The sequence below is a fragment of the Lithobates pipiens genome, unplaced genomic scaffold (assembly GCF_037356315.1).
Source record: "Lithobates pipiens isolate NorthernLeopardFrog02 unplaced genomic scaffold, aLitPip1_a1.2 Scaffold_25, whole genome shotgun sequence".
Lineage (NCBI taxonomy): Eukaryota > Metazoa > Chordata > Amphibia > Anura > Ranidae > Lithobates > Lithobates pipiens.
The window spans coordinates 131,886,705-131,909,219 of record NW_027507787.1 but is presented as its reverse complement, the minus strand read 5'-3'; the positions used below and the strand labels follow the sequence as shown (position 1 = coordinate 131,909,219).

The window sequence follows — 22,515 nt, the reverse complement described above, 5'->3', positions numbered from 1 at the left end:
GGGCAATTTAGGTAATAGCGATCACAGGTCAATTGGCTTCAGTATAAATCACACAAATAGGAAACATAAGGGGAATACAAAGACACTGAATTTCAAAAGAGCCAACTTCCCTAAACTATGAACCTTGCTAGAAGGCATAGGGATAAAATCTTAGGTACAAAGAACACAAAGGAGAGATGGGTTTGCTTTAAGAGCATATTAAATAAGGGCATTAGCCAATGCATCCCATTGGGTAATACATTTAAAAGAGCGAACAAAAGTCCTGGATCATTTAACTCCAATGTAAAAATGCATATAAAAGCAAAGGAGAAGGCCTTCAAAAAATACAAGGTTGAGGGATCATCAACATCTTTCAGACTTTATAAAGAATACAACAAGAATTATAAGGGTGCAATAAGGATGGCTAAGATGGGACATGAAAAACACATAGCGGAGGAGAGCAAAAAAAATCCCAATAAATTCTTTAACCACTTGCTTACTGGGCACTTAAACCCCCCTCAGTCCCAGACCAATTTTCAGCTTTCAGCGCTGATGCACTTTGAATGACAATTGCGCGGGCATACAACACTGTACCCAAATGAAATTTTTATCATTTTTTTCCCACAAATAGAGCTTTCTTTTGGTGGTATTTAGTTACAGCTGGGAGTTTTATTTTTTGCTAAACAAACAAAAAAAGATGCAAAAAAAAAAAAAAATTATGTTTTAATAGTTTGTTATAAAATTTTGCAAACGGGTCATTTTTCTCCTTCATTGAAGTGCGCTGATTAGGCGGCACTGATGGCTGCATTGGTGGGCACTGATGGGCTGCATTGGTGGGCACTGATAGGCTGCATTGGTGGGCACTGATAGGCTGCACTGGTGGGCACTGATAGGCATAGTTAAGGCGGCACTAATAGGCACAGATAAGGCGGCACCGATGGGCACAGATAAGGCGGCACTGATGGGCAAAGATGGGCACAGATAAGATGGCATGGATGGGTGGCACGGATAAGTGGCACGGATGGGTGGCACGGATGGGCACTGATAGGTACCACTGATAGATGGGACTGATGGGCTCTGATAGGTGGCACTGATAGGTGGCTCTGATAGGTGGCACTGCTGGGCACTGATGGGCGGCACTGCTGGGCATTGATGGGCGGCACTGCTGGGCACTGATGGGCGGCACTGGGGTGCAGCACCTTTGAGGCACATTGTGGGCACATTGTGGGCACTGTGGGTGGCACTGTTGGTGGCACTGCTGGATGGCACTGTGGGTGGCACTGTGGGCACTATGGGCACTGCTGGGTGGCACTGCTGGGGGGCACTTACTTTTATTCAGGATGGCACTGCGGTGGGCAGGTGGGCACTGGCAGGGGGCAGGTGGTCAGCTGTATTGCTGGCCGTGATCGGGACTGATGTCACGATCACGGCCGCCGGTGATCGGCTTTTTTTTTCTCTCCTCGCGCTGTCAGCGCGAGGAGGAATAATAGCCGATTACCGGCTCCGTTCTATCACATGATCAGCTGTCATTGGCTGACAGCTGATCACGTGATAAGGGGTCGGGATCGACCCCTTGCACGGATCGGTGATCAGGCGAGTCTCACGGACTCGCCGATCACAGAGCGCGCCGCGCGCGCCCCTCAGGGCGCGCGCAGGCCGCTCGTACCCGGGACCACGTCAATAGACGTAGTCCCGGAAAAGTAGATCCGCGCTAATGCCGTCATTTGGCAATAGCGCGGATCCCAAGTGGTTAAGTATGTAAACAATAAAAAAGGGAGGACAGACCATTTTGGCCCCATAAAGAATGAGGAAGGACATCTGGTTACAAAGGATGGGGAAATGGCAAAGGTATTGAATTTATTCTTCTCCTCAGTCTTCAAAAGGGAATCGGGGAGGGGGGGCTTTAGTAAACAAAACTGCAGTGTTTATCCTCATGACACATCACAGGAAGCACCTTCATAGTTAACAGAGGACAGAATTAAAATTAAACTTGAGAAAAGTATCATTAATAAATCACTGGGACCAGATGGCTTGCACCCAAAAGTACTTAGGGAACTCAGTCAATTAACTGCCAGGCCATTGTTCCTAATTTTTACTGACAGTCTACCGACTGGAATGGTACCAGCTGATTGAAGAAAAGCCAATGTAGCATCAATACTTAAAAAGGACCCAAAATACATCCCTGGGAATTACAGACCAGTTAGCCTAACATCAATATTATGTAAACTATTGGAGGGGATGATACAGGACTATATACAAGATTTTTGTAATGAGAATGGTATCATTGGCTGTAATCAGCATGGATTCATGAATAATCGTTCTTGCCAAACCAATATATTAACCTTCTATGAGGAGATGAGTTGCCATCTAGATAAAGGAAGGCCCGTAGATGTGGTCTATATGGATTTTTCAAAATCATTTGACACAGTTCCCCATAAACATTTACTGTACAAAGTAAGGTCCGTTGGCATGGACCATAGGGTGAGTACATGGATTGAAAACTGGCTACAAGGGCAAGTTCAGAGGGTGGGGATAAATGGGGAGTACTTAGAATAGTCAGGGGTGGGTAGTGGGGCCCCCCAGGATCCTGTTTAATTTTTTCATAAACGACCTGGAGGATTGGGTAAACAGTTCAATCTCTGTATTTACGGACGATACTAAGTTAAGCAGGACAATAACTTCTCCGCAGGATGTGGTAACCTTGCAAAAAGATCTGAACAAATGAATGGGGTGGGCAACTACATGGCAAATGAGGTTCAATGTAGAAAAATGTAAATTAATGCATTTGGGTGGCAAAAATATGAATGCAATCTATACAGAGGGGGATAACCTCTGGGGGAATCTAGGATGGAAAAGGACCTGGGGATCCTAGAAGATGATAGGCTCAGCAATGCCAAGCTGATGCTAAAAAGCAAACAGAATATTGGCATGGATTAAAAAGGGGATTCATTCCAGAGATAAAACAATAATTCTCCCGCTCTACAAGACTCTGGTCCGGCTGCACCTATGCTGTCCAGTTCTGGGAACCAGTCCTCAGGAAGTATGCACTGGAAATGGAGCGAGTACAAAGAAGGAACAAAGTTAATAAAGGGTCTGGAGGATATTAGTTATGAGGAAAGGTTGCGAGCACTGAACTTATTCTCTCTGGAGGAGAGATGCTTGAGAGGGGATATGATTTCAATTTACAAATACCGTACTGGTAACCCCACGATAGGGATAAAACTTTTTTGTGGAAGGAAGATTAACAAGACTCATGGCCACTCATTACAATTAGAAGAAAAGAGGCTTAACCTTAAACTACGTAGAGGTTTCTTTACTGTAAGAGCTGCAAGGATGTGGAATTCCCTTCCACAGGCGGTGGTCTCAGCGGGGGGGCATCAATAGTTTCAAGAAACTATTAGATAAGCACCTGAACGACCAAAACATACAGGGATATACAATGTAATACTGACATATAATCATACACATGGGTTGGACTTGATGGACTCGTGTCTTTTTTCGACCTCACCTACTATGTAACTATGTCTTTTATTTTTTTCAACACTGAAAGCAAAACATAATCCTACAGCTGTGACATACTATCATTAGTAGTTCGATGCAGCTGTTAACAGAATTTATAGCCTAGATGAAGCTTATGAATTAACTAGGGGCCTTCATAGTGTATATAGGATGTGGGTTGCCAAGTATGAGATACTGCAAATTTGAAATTCATTACTGTAAAGATAAATGAGCATACTTTGTCTTGACATTTTTTTTCTGTTGCGTTAAATGTATGATTAGGCAACCGATGAGGATGCAGAAGAGCCAAACAATGTAGTAAATTATTCCATCATGCAAGCTGATCCGGACAATGTCTTTGATATAGACCAGAATACTGGAGAGATAAAACTCAAATCCTATATCAGGTCTCTAGATGTAATCCATAACATCACCCGTAACAAAAACTGCAAATGGTCTGTGGTTGTACAGGCAAAAGACAGAGGTTCCCCATCATTCAGCACTACTGCAGTGGTCAAGATTGATGTAACTGAGGAGGTAAGATTTTGATTGCTTGTTTTTCAAGAATAAATGCAATTTAGTGATCAGCTCCCACCAATCATAAAATGTTGTTTAGGATAGAGGGAAGAAGGTTAATAATACATGTCATATTTTTATTGCTGTTTGTGTTCATGTTGGGAAATTTCACTTTTTGTTCATGGGAAACAATGACACCCATCATGTCACCCTGGCAGAACATTTCACCAGTAGGGACACAGAAATTACAACCTCACAAAGTTTAAAGTGGTTGTAAAACCTTATGCCACATACACACGATCAGACTATCCGGCGGACTTGGTCTGGAGGTCCAGAGTCCGTCAGACAATCCGCCTGTGTGTGGGCCCGGGCGGATTATTTTTCCCAAAAGACCAGCGGACTTAGAAAGAAGTTTTGACTCAAAAATTGTCCGGCGGTCTGTGTGCTAGTCTGCCGGACTTTTGAAATGAACGGACCTACCCACACACGGAGGAAAGTCCGTTCATTTTGAATGTGGCTCCAGGTAGACGGGACTAGCGAAAAAAGTCAATGTCGCCGCCTTCAGCGGCGATATTGACACCTCGCTAGCCCCGTCACCTGGTATGGACTTAAAGGGGAAGCCCTACACTGAAAAAAAGGCATGGGGGTCCCCCCAAAGTCCATATCAGACCCTTATCCAAGCACGCAGCCCGGCCGGTCAGGAAAGGGGGTGGGGACTAGCGAGCACCCCCTCCTGAGCCGTACCAGGCCACGTGCTCTCAACGTGGGGGGTGCTTTGGGGAAGGGGGGGCCCTGCGGCCCCCTCACCCCAAAGCACCTAGTCCCCATGTTGATGAGGACAAGGGCCTCTTCCCGACAACCGTTGGTTGTCGGGACTTATCGGAATCCGGCCTCCAGATACCGGCCCCCCACCCTATGTGAATGAGTATGGGGTACAATGTACCCCCACCCATTCACCTGGTGACATTTTTTTTAATAAAACACAACACAGGGTTTTAAAATAATTTATTGCACAGCTCCGGGGGTCTTCTTCCTTCTTGGGGGGTCTTCTCGCCGGAGCCCGGCTTTCTTCTTCGTCGCCGCCCGGGGGTCTTCCTCCAACTTCTGGGGTCTTGTCCCCCTCTTCGTTCTTCTTGCCGGGCCTCTGCTTTCTTCCTATAGCTCTTTTACTAGCGGTGGCCCCCGCTTCTGTCACCGCCGCCTCTTCTTCCGACTTCTGGGGTCTTGTCCCCCTCTTCGGTTCTTCTTGCCGTGCCTCCGCTCCTTCTTCCAGCTCTTTTACTAGCAGTGGCCCGGTCTTCTGTCGTCGCCGTTGCCGCCTTCTCTTCTTCTTCTCTTCTTCTTCCTTAAGATGTTGACTCGCTCTGTCTCTGACCGTAATGACAGGGAAGGGTCGTGCGGCGACTTATATAGGGACAATGGGCGGGGTCACCGGGGGATGCCCCCACCCCTTATGATGTCACAGTACCAGCATCCTCTGAGCATAAAGCACAGAGTTTCCTGATATCTGACAGCTGATTCGAAGCAAGGAACACCCCTCCCCCCTACACACACACACACACACACACACAGGTTCATTGAAAAATACACAGAGCTGAGGCTATGAGTAACCTGCCGTGTGCTGGAAAGGAGCGAGCCTTCTCCCTTTAGGCTGTTGTGTCAGGAAAAACTGTCAGTAGTGACTCATACTGATAGCAGAGAGAGAAGAGATCATAGAGGAGCCACACTCGGTGCTTTGGATTTAGGCTATTACACACAATATAGTGGGATGTGATTTGTTCATTTTTTATGTCTATGGTTTACAACTACTTTAACCTTCAAGATTCAACATTCAAAAATGTTACTAGGCCATATAATTATACAAAAAAATCACATAATATCCCTGTTAATAACTAAGTTAGTAAGTAGAAAGGGGCAAGCAATTTGGAGGGGAAGGTGGAGGAAAAGGAGAGTGGCTGGGACTATATGTTCCTGTGGATGCAGGGAGGCTTATCCACACTGACAGTCATGAGCGGCATGCAAGGGTGGCTTGATAGGATCCTATGGTGGAAAAAAAGCAACCCTGAAACAAAAATTTGGGCTAAGCTGAGCTAAGCGCTGAGGTGATCAGCTGAATCCAGAGGAAAGGACAAGCTGAATACCTGAGTAAGCAACATACACAGTACCATGCCACCATACCACAGTTAGTGCCAGCGAGGAGTGTAGATACATTAAAAAAAAAATTAATATGTGTTTCTCAGTAAACAATCTACAGGGATATGGAAATTGGTACACAATACAGACTGAACTGGATAGACAAGTGTCTTTCTTCAACCTTACCTATTATGTATCCATACTGGTGGTTAGATCAACAGGTAGAAATAAGGGGAAATTCCCCCCCAAAAAAATTAAATGCAACCACCACATTTAGAAAGTGGTATCCTTTAATACATTTTTGGATGTTTTGAGAATCTCAATTTACATGATTTGCAAAGATATGCATTTAAAGCCCAACTCTGGACAAAACAAGAATTTGACTACTGTTTCATTCTTTTTTTATTGTGTTATACTTTTTGGTTTAGGTGTTTTGGTTCTCACAATCAATCCCAATGAAAATGAGTAACCTATTACTGATGCAGGTTTGGTATACTCAGGTTAATGCTCCTAGTTTGGAGTTGATTGATTTTTTGCTGAGGCAAAAAACGGTATAATCCAAACCAGTCTAGATTATCCCTTGGTAATCCTTAATCTGGGCTTCTACATACCTAGTTCCTCTCCCTTCAGAAAAATTAACAATAGCCTGTACTACAATTACTTATGTATGCTGGGATAACTACAGTCAGAAGGCCTGCAAGTATGTGGACTTTGCATTGTGTTGATGCTATCCCATATACTAGCCAGTGTGCTGGTCATTGAAGTGCACCATGGGGCTTGCATCAAAAAAAAAAAAAAAAATACCTCCATCTAAATTATCACCATACTTCATGGATTTGATTACTGAAGGATGGATCCCCCCCCCCCCCCCTTTAATATACTCCCCAGTACATTTTGGCTTCTAAAGGCATTCATCTAATCATTCTACCCTCTCACAAAAAAAATCACTACCTCATAAATCTAAATATCTAAATTCAAATACATCTAGGACCACCTCCACATCATTCCAAAGCAAAAATGCAGCTAAGGTTAAATTGGGTGATATACTAAGCTATCCTTTGGGACTTTTGTACTATTTGTTTTATGTCTTTCTCTTTCTGTCCTGATGTCCTTCAAATTTAAATTTCTCTCTCCTTTCTTTATTTGCGTTTTACAGTACCTTTTGTATCGCTTTATGTTAGTGTTCTATAGTAGTGAACCTTATCTTTTGCCTATGCATGCTTCAGTTTGCATGGGTAGTTCAAAGTATAGATAAATTATATCAATGGGCAACATATGTGACTTAAAAAAACATGGGTATGTCTCACACATATGCTGTAAATGGTATAGAAATTACAAAGCGCAGTAAGTAAATACTCTTTATTTTTTTTTTTTATTAAATGACTTATAAATAAAAGAAACAGAACAAAGCTCAGAATAGTGTAGACTTTTCAGGATCTTTTGACTGTCATCTAGTAAGAATTTTAAACAATAAGTTGCTTTATTCTTTGGCAATAAAATTAAATATTGAATCCTATGCTGACCCTTTTGGGTTTCAGCTGTCACACACCTTAAGGATCTGTAATGTAGTATCCGTTTAAAGGAAAACTGTCATTTTCCAAAAATAGTTAAACTGGTGATATTGTTGAATTTTATGCAGCTAAATGTTCCTGATTATACTTGTAATATCATACTGAGAGCTTTGAAACCTGAAATGCTCAGTTATGCAGCTACTGACTTAATATAGGGGATTAGCTCTTTGATCCTTCCCTTCCTACACCTCTCTATCAGGCGTTGTGACAGTCATGAGCATGCTGAACCACACATAAAAGTAATAGAACAAAGTTAGTCTATTCACAACACAGTTCTTCTGCTATGTTGAGGGACGTGTTTAACACAATCTGCACTTCTGAAAAGGGTGTAGAGAGGGGAAGACTGTAGATAAACAAATAAAGTTACTGTTTTGAGGTGTCAACCCAAACCTTTTGACCCCATGACAAACAGAACAACATTTTCATTTATGGCATATTTGGTAGAACACATAGGAGCCAGGAAAAGACTTTTGCACATTAGCTCTTTCATCCTGTAACTTTTTTTTACATTAAGATCCACTACTTAGTAGATGTCTACATCACTATTGTGTTTGTGTGTGTGTGTGTGTGTGTGTGTGTAGGGGAAACTAGTAATTATTAATCACCATACGCTTTGCATTTCATAATCCTATTTTCCTCCACTTTTCCGTTTCCGCATTACCTGTTTTCATGTTTACCATTTCCAGATCAGATCGAGGGTAAAGTCCTATGTTTTGAGTCTCAGGAGGCGGCCATGGATGATATTTGTAATTTGCATGAGTACAGTCCTCTCCAGCATTTCTGTTACTATAGTGATTTCCACCATCATGTACTGGAAAAGTGTGAAAAGATCCAAAATTCATCCCAGAGGCAGAGTCAAAAAGATTGTTAGGGGTCCACCAAGGGAAGCCTTTCATTAACTGAGCGAGCATTTCTTAATGTACTCCACGCTATGCCAAATGACCCAACTAACTTTAATGTATGAAACCTATATATTATAATAAGCAAATATAGTCTGTAAAAGAGTACAAGAATACAAAATATAAATGTCTGTGAGTGACATAATTCGAGGTATGCATGTTCCATGATCCCTCTGTGACTCCCTCTTCTCTGCTGGAAACTGTTCTGCTTTTCATCACTGTTTACTTTCCCATAGGCCCTGGGCACTTCCAGATTTCACCTTCAACTACACTTGCTGGTGATGTTTGGTACAGGCCCTCACCAGTAATTTATAATAATATTTTATGAGTGCCTTGTATTAGAAGTCTTCATCATTGGGGGGTTAAGGGATAGTGGAAGTTGTGCATATTAATATAAAGCAGGCTTAGAAGGAGAGAAAATTGAATTTGCATGAAAATTCCCAGTCCTTGCAGTGTTCTGAAAAGGTTATTTTGAGTTTTGGTATGTTTGTTTTATTTTATGTGTAACTGATGTCATGCATAATAAATGATTTTTAGTTTAAATCCATCTTCTTGTTGTTAAAGTACCATATTTCTGAAAAACATTGTATTCTAATAACTGGATGCAGTAAATACATTATATGACACCATTCTGTATCTGCTTTCCTTTTTGGTTTAATGTATCATGCATTTATTATCATTTTATCCACATTAACATTTCGACTATGCTTTCTAGCAAATATGACAGTGACACCCCTAAGTTTTTTTTTGTTTATAATTTAAAGGGCCACTCTCAAGAACACCCAGTCTTCATCACTTACAATGCTCCCAGTTACTCCCAGTCCTTAGCACTCACAATGTTCCCAGTTACTTCCAGTCCTCAGAACTTACAATGCTCCCAGTTACTCCTAGTCTTTGGTACTCACAAAAATGATTTTGCTTTCTGATAACATACACTTTTTTGTATGCGGAGATAGTAGTATAATTCTTTTTTTTATTTTCAGTACTGTTGTTTATATTTTTCAACATTTACCTGCAGGCAAAGCTGTCCAGAAAAAGTGACAACGACAGAGGCTATAAAGGACCAATACACTGACTGCCAATATTACTTACAGCAGTTAGCTTACCTTTTTATTCACAGGGTTTAAATCTTTGTAATCTTTGTTTGGCTGAACCCCTGTCACTGTTACTTTTGTTAGTCATCTGGGTCGGCGTATAAAGAAAACATACACAAGCAAAGCCATCTGATAAAAAAAATAAATATATATTGTAATGTAATCACATTCAGTTATCAGTATATATTATTTATTATTCATGATAGTGGTTCCTTGCAGTTTATACAAACACATTTTTAGAAGGAGGATCGTTGCACATAAAATAACATTTTTATAGATTGGATCAGGTTTGTATTTTCCAAATCACTTTAGGTACTGTTATGCCCCGTACACACGAGAGGGATTAAGTCTGACAGACCTCCAAAGGAGTTCCGACGGAGTTCCGACGGAGTTCTGGCGGACTTTTCGACCGAACGGACTTGACCACACACCATCACACCAAACTCCGACGGAGTCGAACGTGATGACGTACGACTGGATTCGACGTAGGAAGTTCATAGACAGTAGCCAATAGCTGCCCTAGCGTCGGTTTTAGTCCGTCGGAGTAGCACACACACGAGCGAATTTTTCGAAGGGGACCGGGTCCGGCGGAGTTCCGTCGGGAAAATTTGAAGCATGCTTCATTTCTAAAGTCCGTCAGACTTTGGCGAAGCTAAAGTCCGTCAGACTTTGGCGAAGCTAAAGTCCGTTGCAGCCCACACACGATCGGATAGTCTGACGGACTCGGTCCGTCGGAGTTTGGATGTCGAAAAGTCCGCTCGTGTGTACGGGGCTTTATTGATCTTTCAGAAAATCATAACTTGAAGTGGATACGAGTATAAGATTATATAAGCACAAGTATGTTTAAAACGATATGATCAGACAAGCCTTGATGTCATTAAGCTGTGGACTGTAGCAATACAACTTGAGTTTTAGAGTTGAATACTCATTAGTGTGATACCTTATTGCATAGCTATAATATGTTGCAGAAAATGGCAGACATACGGCATGGGTAGAATCTGTCACATGTTATCTTTGTACTCTTTTACAGACCCTTCTACACAAGGGGCCTGTGGCTGCCTTTTTGATGCAAAGTAAAGATAACCCCATGAAAGCCTTGGGGGTGCTAGCTGGTGTCATGGCAATTATGGTGGTCATTACAGTCCTAATTTCTACTGCCATGTTTTGGCGCAACAAAAAATCTAATAAAGTCATGCCCCTGAGGAAAATAATTAGAAGGAGAAGACCAGACCACCCCTCCAGGACACTTAGGACAGAATGGTTGAAGTTCAAGAAGTCTTCAAGTTCTTCCGAAAAGTTTGCCATGGAAGATGTGGAAGTCAGTCTTCAAAATGAGAATGGTAATAACAACAGTCAATGTATCTCATTCCCACCACATGCCCCCTGCCCACCTCCACTTCCACGCCTAATACCAAAACAGAGTAAGACCGAATGGAGCGTGCCCACTGTCTCTGGATCTTTGACGCCTAAGATTATTGATCAGCAAATGAAAGAGAAAGTTCCAAGTGCCAGTGCTGCTCTCGTATCTGAACTAAAACAAATGCTGGAGAAGAAAAATGCCGGGAGCTCAGTTTCTTTTTACTAGTTTTCCATATGTATATGTTAAGGAAACATTTGCACCAAGGTTCATTGTATATTGTGTAATGTCTAAAAGCAAACTATGTTAATAAGAAACACATCACCTGTAACAAGGAAAACAAATGCACTGTATTTGCTTTAAACATATGCAGAGAAATAAGGACATGCACATCCTTATAATATGTTGTCTGTAATGTTGTTTATAAAATACAGCACAATCTTTATTACAGTTTTCTGTTAAATCTTAAAGTGTATGTAAAGGCAAACTTTTTTTTTTGGAGTGGAGTCCAAGAAATTTTTTAACTAGATTATATTATATTGGGTTTATTTTTGTTTTACTACCCCAATATGTTTATTTGTTGTAACCCCAAAAATCTTCCTGGATTTTACAATTGGAGCGGCACCCTTATTGCATTCTTTACTTCTGACTTCTCTCCTTAAAGGTCCTCTGGTTTATGAGCGCTGCCTAACTGGAACCAGCGAGCTTCTGAAATCAGACTTGGATTTAACAATTAAGCACCTTGCGTCTTTTTCTTTCAAGTTCTTATTTCTGTCTATGTACCTGCTTGGGAGATAAAATCCCCTATTTGTCTTGGTGACAATTTTCATCGATACATAAGGTCTTCCAATTTTCCAACAGGGACAAATGTTCTGATGATAAATAGGATAAGAATTAACTGTATTTCCTCACATCTTAAAATAGGGCAGTAAATAAAACTCTCCCCATCAAGACTATACATACACTTTAAAGCAACATTGTCACTAAAGTAAAATGTCATGATAAAGAGCTCCCTGCAAAGAAAACATTGATTACTTTCCTCTTCTGTTGCTCACTTTGCTGATCTCTGCAGTAGTGAACACTAGACATTTGAAGAATCCTCTTCACTCCAGGGTTCCCCCTGCTGGCCCTTATGTCACTACACAGTAGAGATCTAAGGGCTTGCAAAGGGAGCCACCAAGTGAAATAAGGAACTATAAATCTCCGAGGAGTGTTGGAGTCAGCAGTAGAGTTGATATTCCATGTCTCCTTTAAAGGAAAGACTTTGAATAGAGGTTTATTTTTTGCAAAAATGCACAGGAGAGTGCAAACGCCTAGTGCATTACCACCGTAAATATTTTTTGAATTAAGACAAAACCATACTAACAAACATAAAATGGAACAGGCATTTCAAAAAACAACTCCAACAGTAGGGCACAATCATATAACCATCCACACCACAATTTCAGGGAAAGGTAGCATATAATCATATAATAAAACAAGTCTAGTGAGAAAAGTGGCAGAAGTAATTTGGGGGTACAGTACGTTTGGTCAGAGCTAGGTCAATTCTTACATAAAGCTGATGTGAGGAAAAAAAAAACAAGAGTACTGGTTAGCTTCTGGATTCAGACAACTCCATACATCTGTCAACCCAACTCCTTTAAAAACTTGGCAAATTGAGAAGGAGAGGAACCGCTAGGCTAAACTCAGGACCAGATAATGGGGATCTGTCAGCACTGCGAAAACACAAATTGTTAAAGTTTATCTCTAGAAAAACTTTTATTTGATTTTATTATAGTTTGGGATAGAGTAGGGAAGGGTTAGACTCTCTGCCAAGTTTGTATTGCTGCCTGTATTTCCCTTGGGGAGATGTACCCCTCTATTTGTCCTGGTAAATATTGTAGCAAAGACAGAATGTGCTAGGTAATTTCATATTTTGTCTCCAGATCAAGAGGTATGGGGAAATTTTCCAATGGGGACCTCTTTGTTGGAGGCAACAGACTAAGATAGTGGTTCTCAACTCCTGTCCTCAGGACCCACTAACAGGCCAGGTTTGCAAAATAACTGAATTACATCACAGGTGATATAATTGGCTGCTTATTCTAGTCTGCATATCCCCAGGGTAATACTTAAAATCTGGCTTGTTAGTGGTCCCTGAGGACAGGACTTGAGAACCACTGGTCTAAGGGATAATTCCCCCTAGAATGTCCCGTTGCTTCTCTGGGACAGGCTGTTAAGAGAAAGTTCCCTAATGGTACAAAAACAACAGTACAAAAAAAAAACCTGGCAGGGTTTTTAACCCTTTAATATTTCCAAAAGAAAGAAACCATAAAAGAATGCACAAAGTAAAGAAAAATGCAGATGCACTGTTAAAAAAATAGCAAGAAACACGCAACAGGCAGTGGGATGAAAGGGAAGCAATTAAATATAAACATATCAAAGTGAACAAAAACTTCACACTGCCTCATAAAAAGGACAACCTGAACTTTAAACCTTGGCTAAATAGGCTAATAACTGACAATCAGGAGCTATCTTTGAATTTCGGCTGTTTTAATTTAATAGTTGTGAAGAGGGTAGAAGGTTTCACCTTTATTTATTTGTTTTTTAGATTTAGCTGGAACTTTGTACTTACGTGTCAATCTGTGTTTTGTACACTTTCTTTAAAAAAAATAATAAAAATGATTGAAATGAGAAGGTAGAAAATAAAATCACACTGTAACAGCAATATTGAAGAGTTGAAGTAATACAAAGTCCCAAATGGAAAAAAAACAAGTACAATAGAGAATGCAACTGAATGGCAGTATAAGAAATTACTCAAAGGTAGAATCATGTTTCCAGAAATATAGGCCACAACAGGGTAAGGCATATAGCATTGTTGTGCTACAAGAAAATGTTACAAGAAAATCAGGGGTCATCAAATGAGGATAAGAGACCACAACAATGAAGTAAAGTGATGTCTTGACTGCTGCGGAACAGAGGTATGACAAATGCTAGAAGTAAAACAGGATTCCAAATGGCAGTAGTAGAAAAAGAATGTACAACAGTGAGATGTAAAGCGGTAAATGCAATCCACTACAGCCTCACCTCAGCATCAGCATGGGACTCAATCCTCTTTGGGCAACTGGAAAAAGGGACCTACCCCTTCGACCCCATCAGGGTTTCATAGGGTAAACCATTGCTTATGGGATAATAAGATCCTTAGGATTTCATTTAGAGGTGAATTGGGTACTTGAATCTGACCCACCAGGGAAAAATCAGGGAGACAGAGATGGGAGTGTTCTTATACCTGAACAAACCTTTCTCTCATGCTTCCCAGAGCACAACATCTCATTCCTGGAAATTAAGCAACTTGGCAATGAATCTGTGTGGTGAAGCCCAAGGGGGAGGTCTAGGTGAAAAACTGTGTGCTTGTTGTGCAATAAAATCCTCAAAAAACATGTAGAGTCCAAGCAATACAATTAGTAGCTTTTCCAGAAAGGCTTCAGGTTGCTCCCCTTCTGCTTTCTCGGGGAGCCCCAGCACCCAAGTGTTAGATCTCTTGTTTTCTCAGTTTTCACACTTGTTGGTGCATTGATGGAGAGCAGTGATTGTGTTCTGAAGTTAGTGCACATCAGAGGTCAATGGCAGGGTGGCAGTTCATTCAAAATGCGGTCAATACGCATCTCAGCTTCTAACACATGGTAGTGGAGCGTCTGCATGTCCTGGTACAGCAAAGAAACATCAATCCTCATCCTAATTAATAGTCAAGGTGCTCAGGCAAGTCTCAACAATGAAATAAAAGAGAATCTTTCACACTATGGTGGCCGGTGTAATCCTAAAAAAAAAAGCTGCCAGCACAATACTCAGGTATAGAGTATAATAACCTGAGAAAACAAATGTGTGCAGCACTACAAATTATATCACAGTGAAAAAAGTAAAAATTGATTCTAAAAGATGAGCATATGCAAAATAAATCTCATACAAAAATGTCAAATCACATGCAATAAACCACACAAAAAGTATATGCACATTAATGATTAAATTATAATACACATAAAACCCAAGTTAATGGCAAATTTCAAGGTACAGTTGAAAAATCCTGTAGGATATGGATGTCAGTTCCAAATAGAGATCATCAAGTCCTTCAAAAATTCAATGTAGAGGTTTCAACAGAAAAAATGAAAAGAAAAGCCCAAGAGAGGATTACGGCAGCCAGGGTGTAATAAACAGGAGGTTTACCTGGAATATATGACCACTATTAAATAGGTAACACGTACTTTTGATTGATAATATAATCCTCTGGGACCCTTTGCCATATATTACAAACATCAGTCGATTCAGTTCGCATTGTGCGCTATATAAGTATTTCAATCAATCAATATAACCTTAAGGTGTATCTCCTGGACTTATATTTGTCTAGACAGGGCAGCGGTTCCCATAGCCAGACTATTCAATCTCATCAATCATCTGGCATGAAAGGGGAACAAAAACGTAAACCATAGTGAAGTCCCATTTATGCAATAAACAATTTATTAAAAGTATTGCACCTACAATTATCCAGCAGATATGAAGCATATACAAAACACTAGAGGAAAGTTCAGATCACCAGTCTCCAAAATGGCTGTGAATATATCACGCATGCATGGTGCAACATGCATCCTAACTCTCGACAATGATAAGGATTTTAGCAATGTCATTGTGGGGTACCATGTTTTGTATCTTAGGCTGCAATGAGGCTTTGAATTATGCAGTAGGCTTGAGGATGTTTAGAACTTGTCCAGCCGAAACGTATTCATTGTGGCAAGAGTCCCCGCAGTAAGGCTCGATTGTGCCATGTCATAAAGCGGATAGTTAGATGGTTAGCAAAGGCATAGTGACTAGTAGAAGTGAAAAAGCAGGTGTAGGGAGGATAACTGTAATGCCACGTACACACGACTCGACTTTCCGGCAGAAAAGGTCAGACGGAATAATTCCGATCGTGTGCGGGCTTCATCTGACTTTTTTCTTCAAAAATTCTGACGGACCTAGAAATAGAAATAGAAATTGAGACAGACCTAGAAATAGAACATGTTTTAAATCTTTCCGACAGAATCAAATCAATTTCTATCGAGAAAACCGTTCATCTGTATGCTGGTCTGACGGACCAAATACGATGCAAGGGCAGCTATTGGCTACTGGCTATTGAACTTCCCTTCCTAGTCTCATAGTACGTCATCACGTTCAAAATGAATGGGCTTTGGTGACATGTGCAAGCAAGTTAGTTCGGTCGGAACTCCGTCGGGAAGATCATCTGACCTTTTCTGCCGGAAAGTCCAGTCGTATGTACGTGGCATTATAGTTAATCACCAAGTGGGAACTCCCAGGAGTGTGTCCTCCTCTATCAGTGTTCAAGTCACATCCCCCATTAGGCTTTTATTTTAGTGAGTCAAATAATAAGGCTTTTATATTATTTTCTGCACATACCACCATTAATGCAGAAGTGGAAAGTTTTCATCCGCTTGCTATTTTTGATCACAATTAAAACAATATACTTTATATTTACAAAATACAAGTGTTTCTTCTATACATGCCTTGAAGCTGATAAGCACAAAAAAAGGTCATTTTAAAATATAATCTTGATTAAAACCAATATTGACCTATCAATGATCAATTCTGCATGGTTGGTAGCTAGTTGCCTTCTTAAAGCTCAGTGACAATTATATTGAGACACCCCCTCCCTATGTTTAAGTCATGCGGAATTGCCACTCCTTTTTTTTTAATTCATATTCCCTATTGCATTAATTGTAATGAAGAATATCTTTTATCTAATTTGTCTCTTACGGCCCTCCTCACTATATAACCCCCAGTGTGAAATAATTAATTTATAACCCTTCTCTTGAGACCTTTCACAGTTGGTGTGTCAACCAGGAGTGTAGATAGAAAAAACAAAAAAACTAAAATAAATTTAATGTATTATTGTGTGTAGATTTATTTTAACATGCTGGGGTGGAGAAATTTGGCAGCCTGTAAAGGTAAAATATATCCATTAAGGTTTTTAAGTATACAGTTGTTAAATAGGTAGAAACTTTAGATGTGGGAGCCATGTTTGACATGGGCCAGGCTAATCCCAGGGGTTACTGAATTTATGCAAACATTTCCCAATTTGCTGTTTTTCGCTTTTCTTTTTTTTTTCTCAAATTTTTGCACTTAAACTAAAAAAATAAAATCAGGCACCTGACATTCCAAATAACATGTCTACCAATTGGTGGCTGTTCCAAAGGCTGCACAGGCATTTTACAAGTATACAGTATGTATAAATGGTTTTAGAAGTAAAATTTACAGGAGATAAGAGATAGCATATGACACCAGCTGTGTTTTATGATAGCAGTTTTATCTCTCTTTTCATTCATGTATAGATGGAAATGACTGTGGATTTATCCTTAAAGCAGCAAACAATGTATAACCCATTTATGTTTTTGTCATGCCCCATTAATCCAGCATTGTGTCTTCTCTTTTTAGATATAATCATAAGGTTAATATTTATGACATGAAATGCAATCAGAGAAAAACAGAATCTTGTAACAAACTTTCCATTATATATCTGTTCATGAATCATGATCAAGTCATGAATAGGGACAAAAGGAAAGGGGGAAGACCATCTGTGCTAAGCTTAGGCCTAGTGCACATGTCCTGAATGTCGGGCAGCATCAGCCAATTCAATAGAAACCGACTAACATTTGGCCTGTGTGAGTACAGCAGCCAGTCTGATAGAAGCTGGTCATTCATTCTGGGAGCGATGACTGGCATGTGTGTCCCCTGTCAGAACACAATAGCTCAGCAGGGAATATCGCTGTACTAACATTGCATAGTTAGTACAACTGATCCACCCGAGCTGTCAGTTTTTTTCGTTCAGCCCACTAGGTTGAGCAAAAAAAAAAAAAAAACAAGTCGTTTGTGCCAGGCTTTACTGTCATACAATAATAGAAAATTGATAGAAGATTCTGGATAGAATATGCTAAAAAGGAAGGTTGTATTTCTGCACAGCTTTTGTAAATATAATCTAAATCCAAAACTATTATTATTTTTGGTAGCTACCAGCAGTTTCATTTACCTGCTACCCTTTTATATTATTTAGTGAAAGGTTTATTCACGCTATTATATCCCAAAAGGTGCAATACTGTCAAAGCTGAGTTTTCTAATTCTAGGCTTAGCCTTCATGACAGGGAATCCACTGGAGAGAATGGAATCATAATTTGGATTTGAGCACCTTGGCTGTAGTTTTGCCCATTTAAAGTTAGACTAGACTAAGCACTTATGTATAAAAGTATTATATGACTTCTAATCTTTCTTTGATTTGAAAATCTTAGACTCCATCAGTTTGAAATTTCTTCTGCAATATGAGTTTCTTTTCGACTAATAGTTGACTTCTGCAATAGGTTCATAAAATAGTTGTTTAGCTTTGGTCCACCTAAATTTTATTACAACTTTTACTATTAAGTGACATAAAACCATTAACGTCTGTTTACCGTTTTACTGCCCTATCTCTCAATTTTTCCATAATTCCCATAATTCGTTGGAATCTGCATTTGTGGTAACAAAGAACAAATAAATATAACATTATTTGAGCTAAAGGATAATAAATATATAGAGAGCAGAGCATGTTACCATCTGCATTAGAACAGGCCTGGGGACCATCATGTGAGTATTAATCAAATATGAAAAGTTTTACAGATGTGTTGTGACATTTTCTGTATAATTTTTTTTTACCAATATAACCTAATAAAAATACAAATAAAATATTCATGTATTTCTCATATTTGCATTATACTAATAAAAAAAATGACTGATGTGTTATATATATATTTATACACTGTATTCAGTTTAGCTAGATCAGTTCCTGTTATTCTCTTCATATTATACTGACAAGCAGGGAGCTGCACTATTTTCACTTAGTGTATTGTGTCCTTTGCACAGTGTGCACCTAAAGCTTTACCTGAATACAATTGCCGACATTCTCATACAAATACAGGCAGGGAGCTTCAGTATTTTGTTTTAGTGTCCTTTGCACAGTGTGCACCTAAAGCTTTACCTGAATTCAATTGCATGTGTTCTCATACAAATACAGGCAGGGAGCTGCAGTATTTTATTTTAGTGTCCTTTGCACAGTGTGCACCTAAAGCTTTACCTGAATACAATTTCCGGGCATTCTCATACAAATACAGGCAGGGAGCTGCAGTATTTTGTATTAGTGTCCTTTGCATGGTGTGCACCTAAAGCTGTACCTGAATACAATTGCCGGCATTCTCATACAAATACAGGCAGGGAGCTTTGCACAGTGTGCACCTAAAGCTTTACCTGAATACAATTGCCGGCGTTCTCATACAAATACAGGCAGGGAGCTGCAGTATTTTGTTTTAGTGTCCTTTGCACAGTGTGCACCTAAAGCTTTACCTGAATACAATTGCCGGCATTCTCATCCAAATACAGGCAGGGAACTGCAGTATTTTGTTTTAGTGTCCTTTGCACAGTGTGCACCTAAAGCTTTACCTGAATACAATTGCCGGCGTTCTCATACAAATACAGGCAGGGAGCTGCAGTATTTTGTTTTAGTGTCCTTTGCACGGTGTGCACCTAAAGCTTTACCTGAATACAATTTCCAGCATTATCATACAAATACAGGCAGGGAACTGCAGTATTTTGTTTTAGTGTCCTTTGCACAGTGTGCACCTAAAGCTTTACCTGAATACAATTGCCGGCGTTCTCATACAAATACAGGCAGGGAGCTGCAGTATTTTGTTTTAGTGTCCTTTGCACGGTGTGCACCTAAAGCTTTACCTGAATACAATTTCCAGCATTATCATACAAATACAGGCAGGGAGTTGCAGTATTTTGTTCTAGTGTCCTTTGCACAGTGTGCACCTAAAGCTTTACCTGAATACAATTGCCGGCGTTCTCAGACAAATACAGGCAGGGAGCTGCAGTATTTTGTTATAGTGTCCTTTGCACAGTGTGCACCTAAAGCTTTACCTGAATACAATTGCCGGCATTCTCATACGAATACAGGCAGGGAACTGCAGTATTTTATTTTAGTGTCCCTTGCACGGTGTGCACCTAAAGCTTTACCTGAATACAATTGCCGGTGTTCTCATACAAATACAGGTAGGGAGCTTCAGTAGTTTGTTTTAGTGTCCTTTGCACGGTGTGCACCTAAAGCTTTACCTGAATACAATTGCCGGTGTTCTCATACAAATACAGGCAGGGAGCTGCAGTATTTTGTTTTAGTGTCCTTTGCACAGTGTGCACCTAAAGCTTTGCCTCAATACAATTGCCAGCGTTCTCATACTAATAATACTACAGGCAGGCAGTTGATTCTGCTAGCTGCAGTATAATCAGTATATATATATATATACGTCCCAGCTTTATGCAGCTACATCTCCCCGCAGGCTATTAGTATGACTGGAAGGCCAACCAGGAGAGGCAGACAGTCACAAGCAGCTGGCCGTGTTGAGCCGCAACATGCTGAAGACTTGGTGGAGTGGATGACCAAGCTGTCCTCATCTTCCTCATCCTTTCTCTCTCACCCAGGCTCAGGGTACTTTGTCTGGCAAAGCAGCTGCCAACGCGGCCTCTTGCCTCCGCTCAATGGCATCAGTCACTCCTTCCCTAGCCCCACCATGTCCTCCTGAGGAGTCCCCCGAACTGTTTGACCACAGTGTTGGGTACATTCTCCTGGAGGATACCTAGCATTTTGAAGGTGAGCCCAGAGAGAGGGGTGCCCAAGAAGGACAGCAATCTGGCAGTCATGTCCCCCCAGCTGCAGCAGACTGCCAGGTTTGCTCCAGTGAAGAGGAGGGAGGGAATGATGAGGTCCCTGACTCCACGTGGGTGCCTGTTAGGAGAGCGGAGGAGGAGGGGGGGGGCACATCTAAAATGAGGCAGGTGCCCTCCAGAGGCCAACTTAAGAGCAGCACATCGACTGCTTCACACTGCAGAGCTCCGCATGTGCAGGGTGCTGCTGTCTCTGTGCATTATTCCAAAAGTTCTTTGGTGTGGGCCTTTTTTGAGAGTGCATTAGATCACACCGCTGCTATTTGCAACATATGTCTTAAGCATATCTCGCGTGGCCAAAACATCAGCCGCTTGGGCACCACATGCTTGACCAGACATATGTCGACCTGCCATGTAGTTCATTGGCAAGTGTACCCAAAAGACCCACACTAAAGAACAAATTGAACCTCTCCTTGCTCCTCATCAGCTGGGATTCCAACCCCACTATACATTCAGTCCTCTCTGAAACCTGCACTGAGAGGAATGAAGGTGTAGAATTAGGTGTGTCACAGCCAAGTACTTGTGGGCAATCTGCTATCCGTACACCAATGTCAGATTGTACCAGGCAAATTTCCCTGCCCCAGCTGCTGGAGCAGCTCCCAGCCATCCACATGCCCAGTGGTTGAATGCTAGCTTGGCTAAATTTCTAGCATTTCAACTGCTGCCTTTTCAGTTGGTAGACTCTGCCCCCTTCCGTGAGTTTGTGGAATGTGTGGTTCCTCAGTGGCAGGTTCCCAAATGCCCCTTTTTCACACGGAAGGCGATTACGGTTCTCTACCGGCACGTGGAAGGCAATGTCTTGGCCTCACTGGACAGGGTGGTCAGCAGTAAGGTGCATATTACCACTGACTCATGGTCCAGCAGGCATGGACAGGGACGTTATCTATCTTTCACGGTGCATTGGGGGACTCTGCTGGAAGCTGGGAAGGATACAGGACAAGGTGCAGTAGTGTTGGAGGTTGTTCCACCACCATGCCTCCAAAATGCTACTACTGGTGATTCTGACACACCTCTCTCCTCCACCCCCTCCTCTTCTTCTTCCTCCATGGCCTCCTGTGCTTTGTCCTTGGGAACCGAACCAGTGGTCCTCCGTAGGCGTTGAAGGGGCTACATAAGTACGCAGGCAAAAAGATGCCATGCAGTGCTTGCGCAGGTGTGCATGGGGGACAGGAGCCACACTTGGTCAGAGATTCTGTCAACACTGCAAGGGCAGGCGGAGAGGTGGTTGATGCCACGCCAGCTTTAGCCAGGAATGTTGGTTTGCAACAATGGCACCAACCTCCTCTCCGCCCTCCGACAGGGACAACTGACCCATGTGCCCTGTTTGGCTCACATCCTTAACTTGGTGGTGCAGCGGCAGGTACCTGGGCTTATAGGATGTCCTGAGGCAGGCCAGGAAAGTTGGTGTGCATTTCTGCCAGTCATATAATGCCAGTGCTCAGCTGGCTGACCTCCAAAAGGAATTTAACCTGCCCTAGAAGCGCCTAATCTGTGACATGCCCACCAGGTGGAACTCAGCTTTGGCCATGCTGTAGCAGCTGCACATGCAGCAGAGGGCCATCAATGAGTACCTGTGAGACTATGGCACCAGGACAGGGTCAGGGGAGCTTGTTTTTTTTTCCACCATGCCAGTGGGCCATGATCAGGGATGCATGCACTGTCCTGCCACCATTTGAGGAAGCCATGAGGATGGTGAGCAGTGA

At 41.4% G+C, this 22,515-nt stretch overlaps 1 protein-coding gene across 4 annotated transcripts in view; it reads left to right on the top strand.

The window, feature by feature from the left end:
• CDHR1 (cadherin related family member 1) overlaps positions 1-18,783 on the top strand; it is a 265,262-nt gene extending 246,479 nt beyond the window's left edge. For 3 of the 4 annotated variants that reach the window (XM_077454893.1, XM_077454892.1, XM_077454894.1), the window contains 2 exons: positions 3,760-4,014; positions 10,721-18,783. In XM_077454893.1, the coding sequence (XP_077311019.1) occupies positions 3,760-4,014; positions 10,721-11,275 (810 nt within the window). In that variant the 3' untranslated portion in view covers positions 11,276-18,783. Of the gene's footprint in view, positions 1-3,759; positions 4,015-8,383; positions 9,182-10,720 lie in introns of those variants that run through there. The other variant, XM_077454895.1, reaches the window with a different exon arrangement.
• The last annotated feature ends 3,732 nt before the right edge of the window (positions 18,784-22,515 follow it).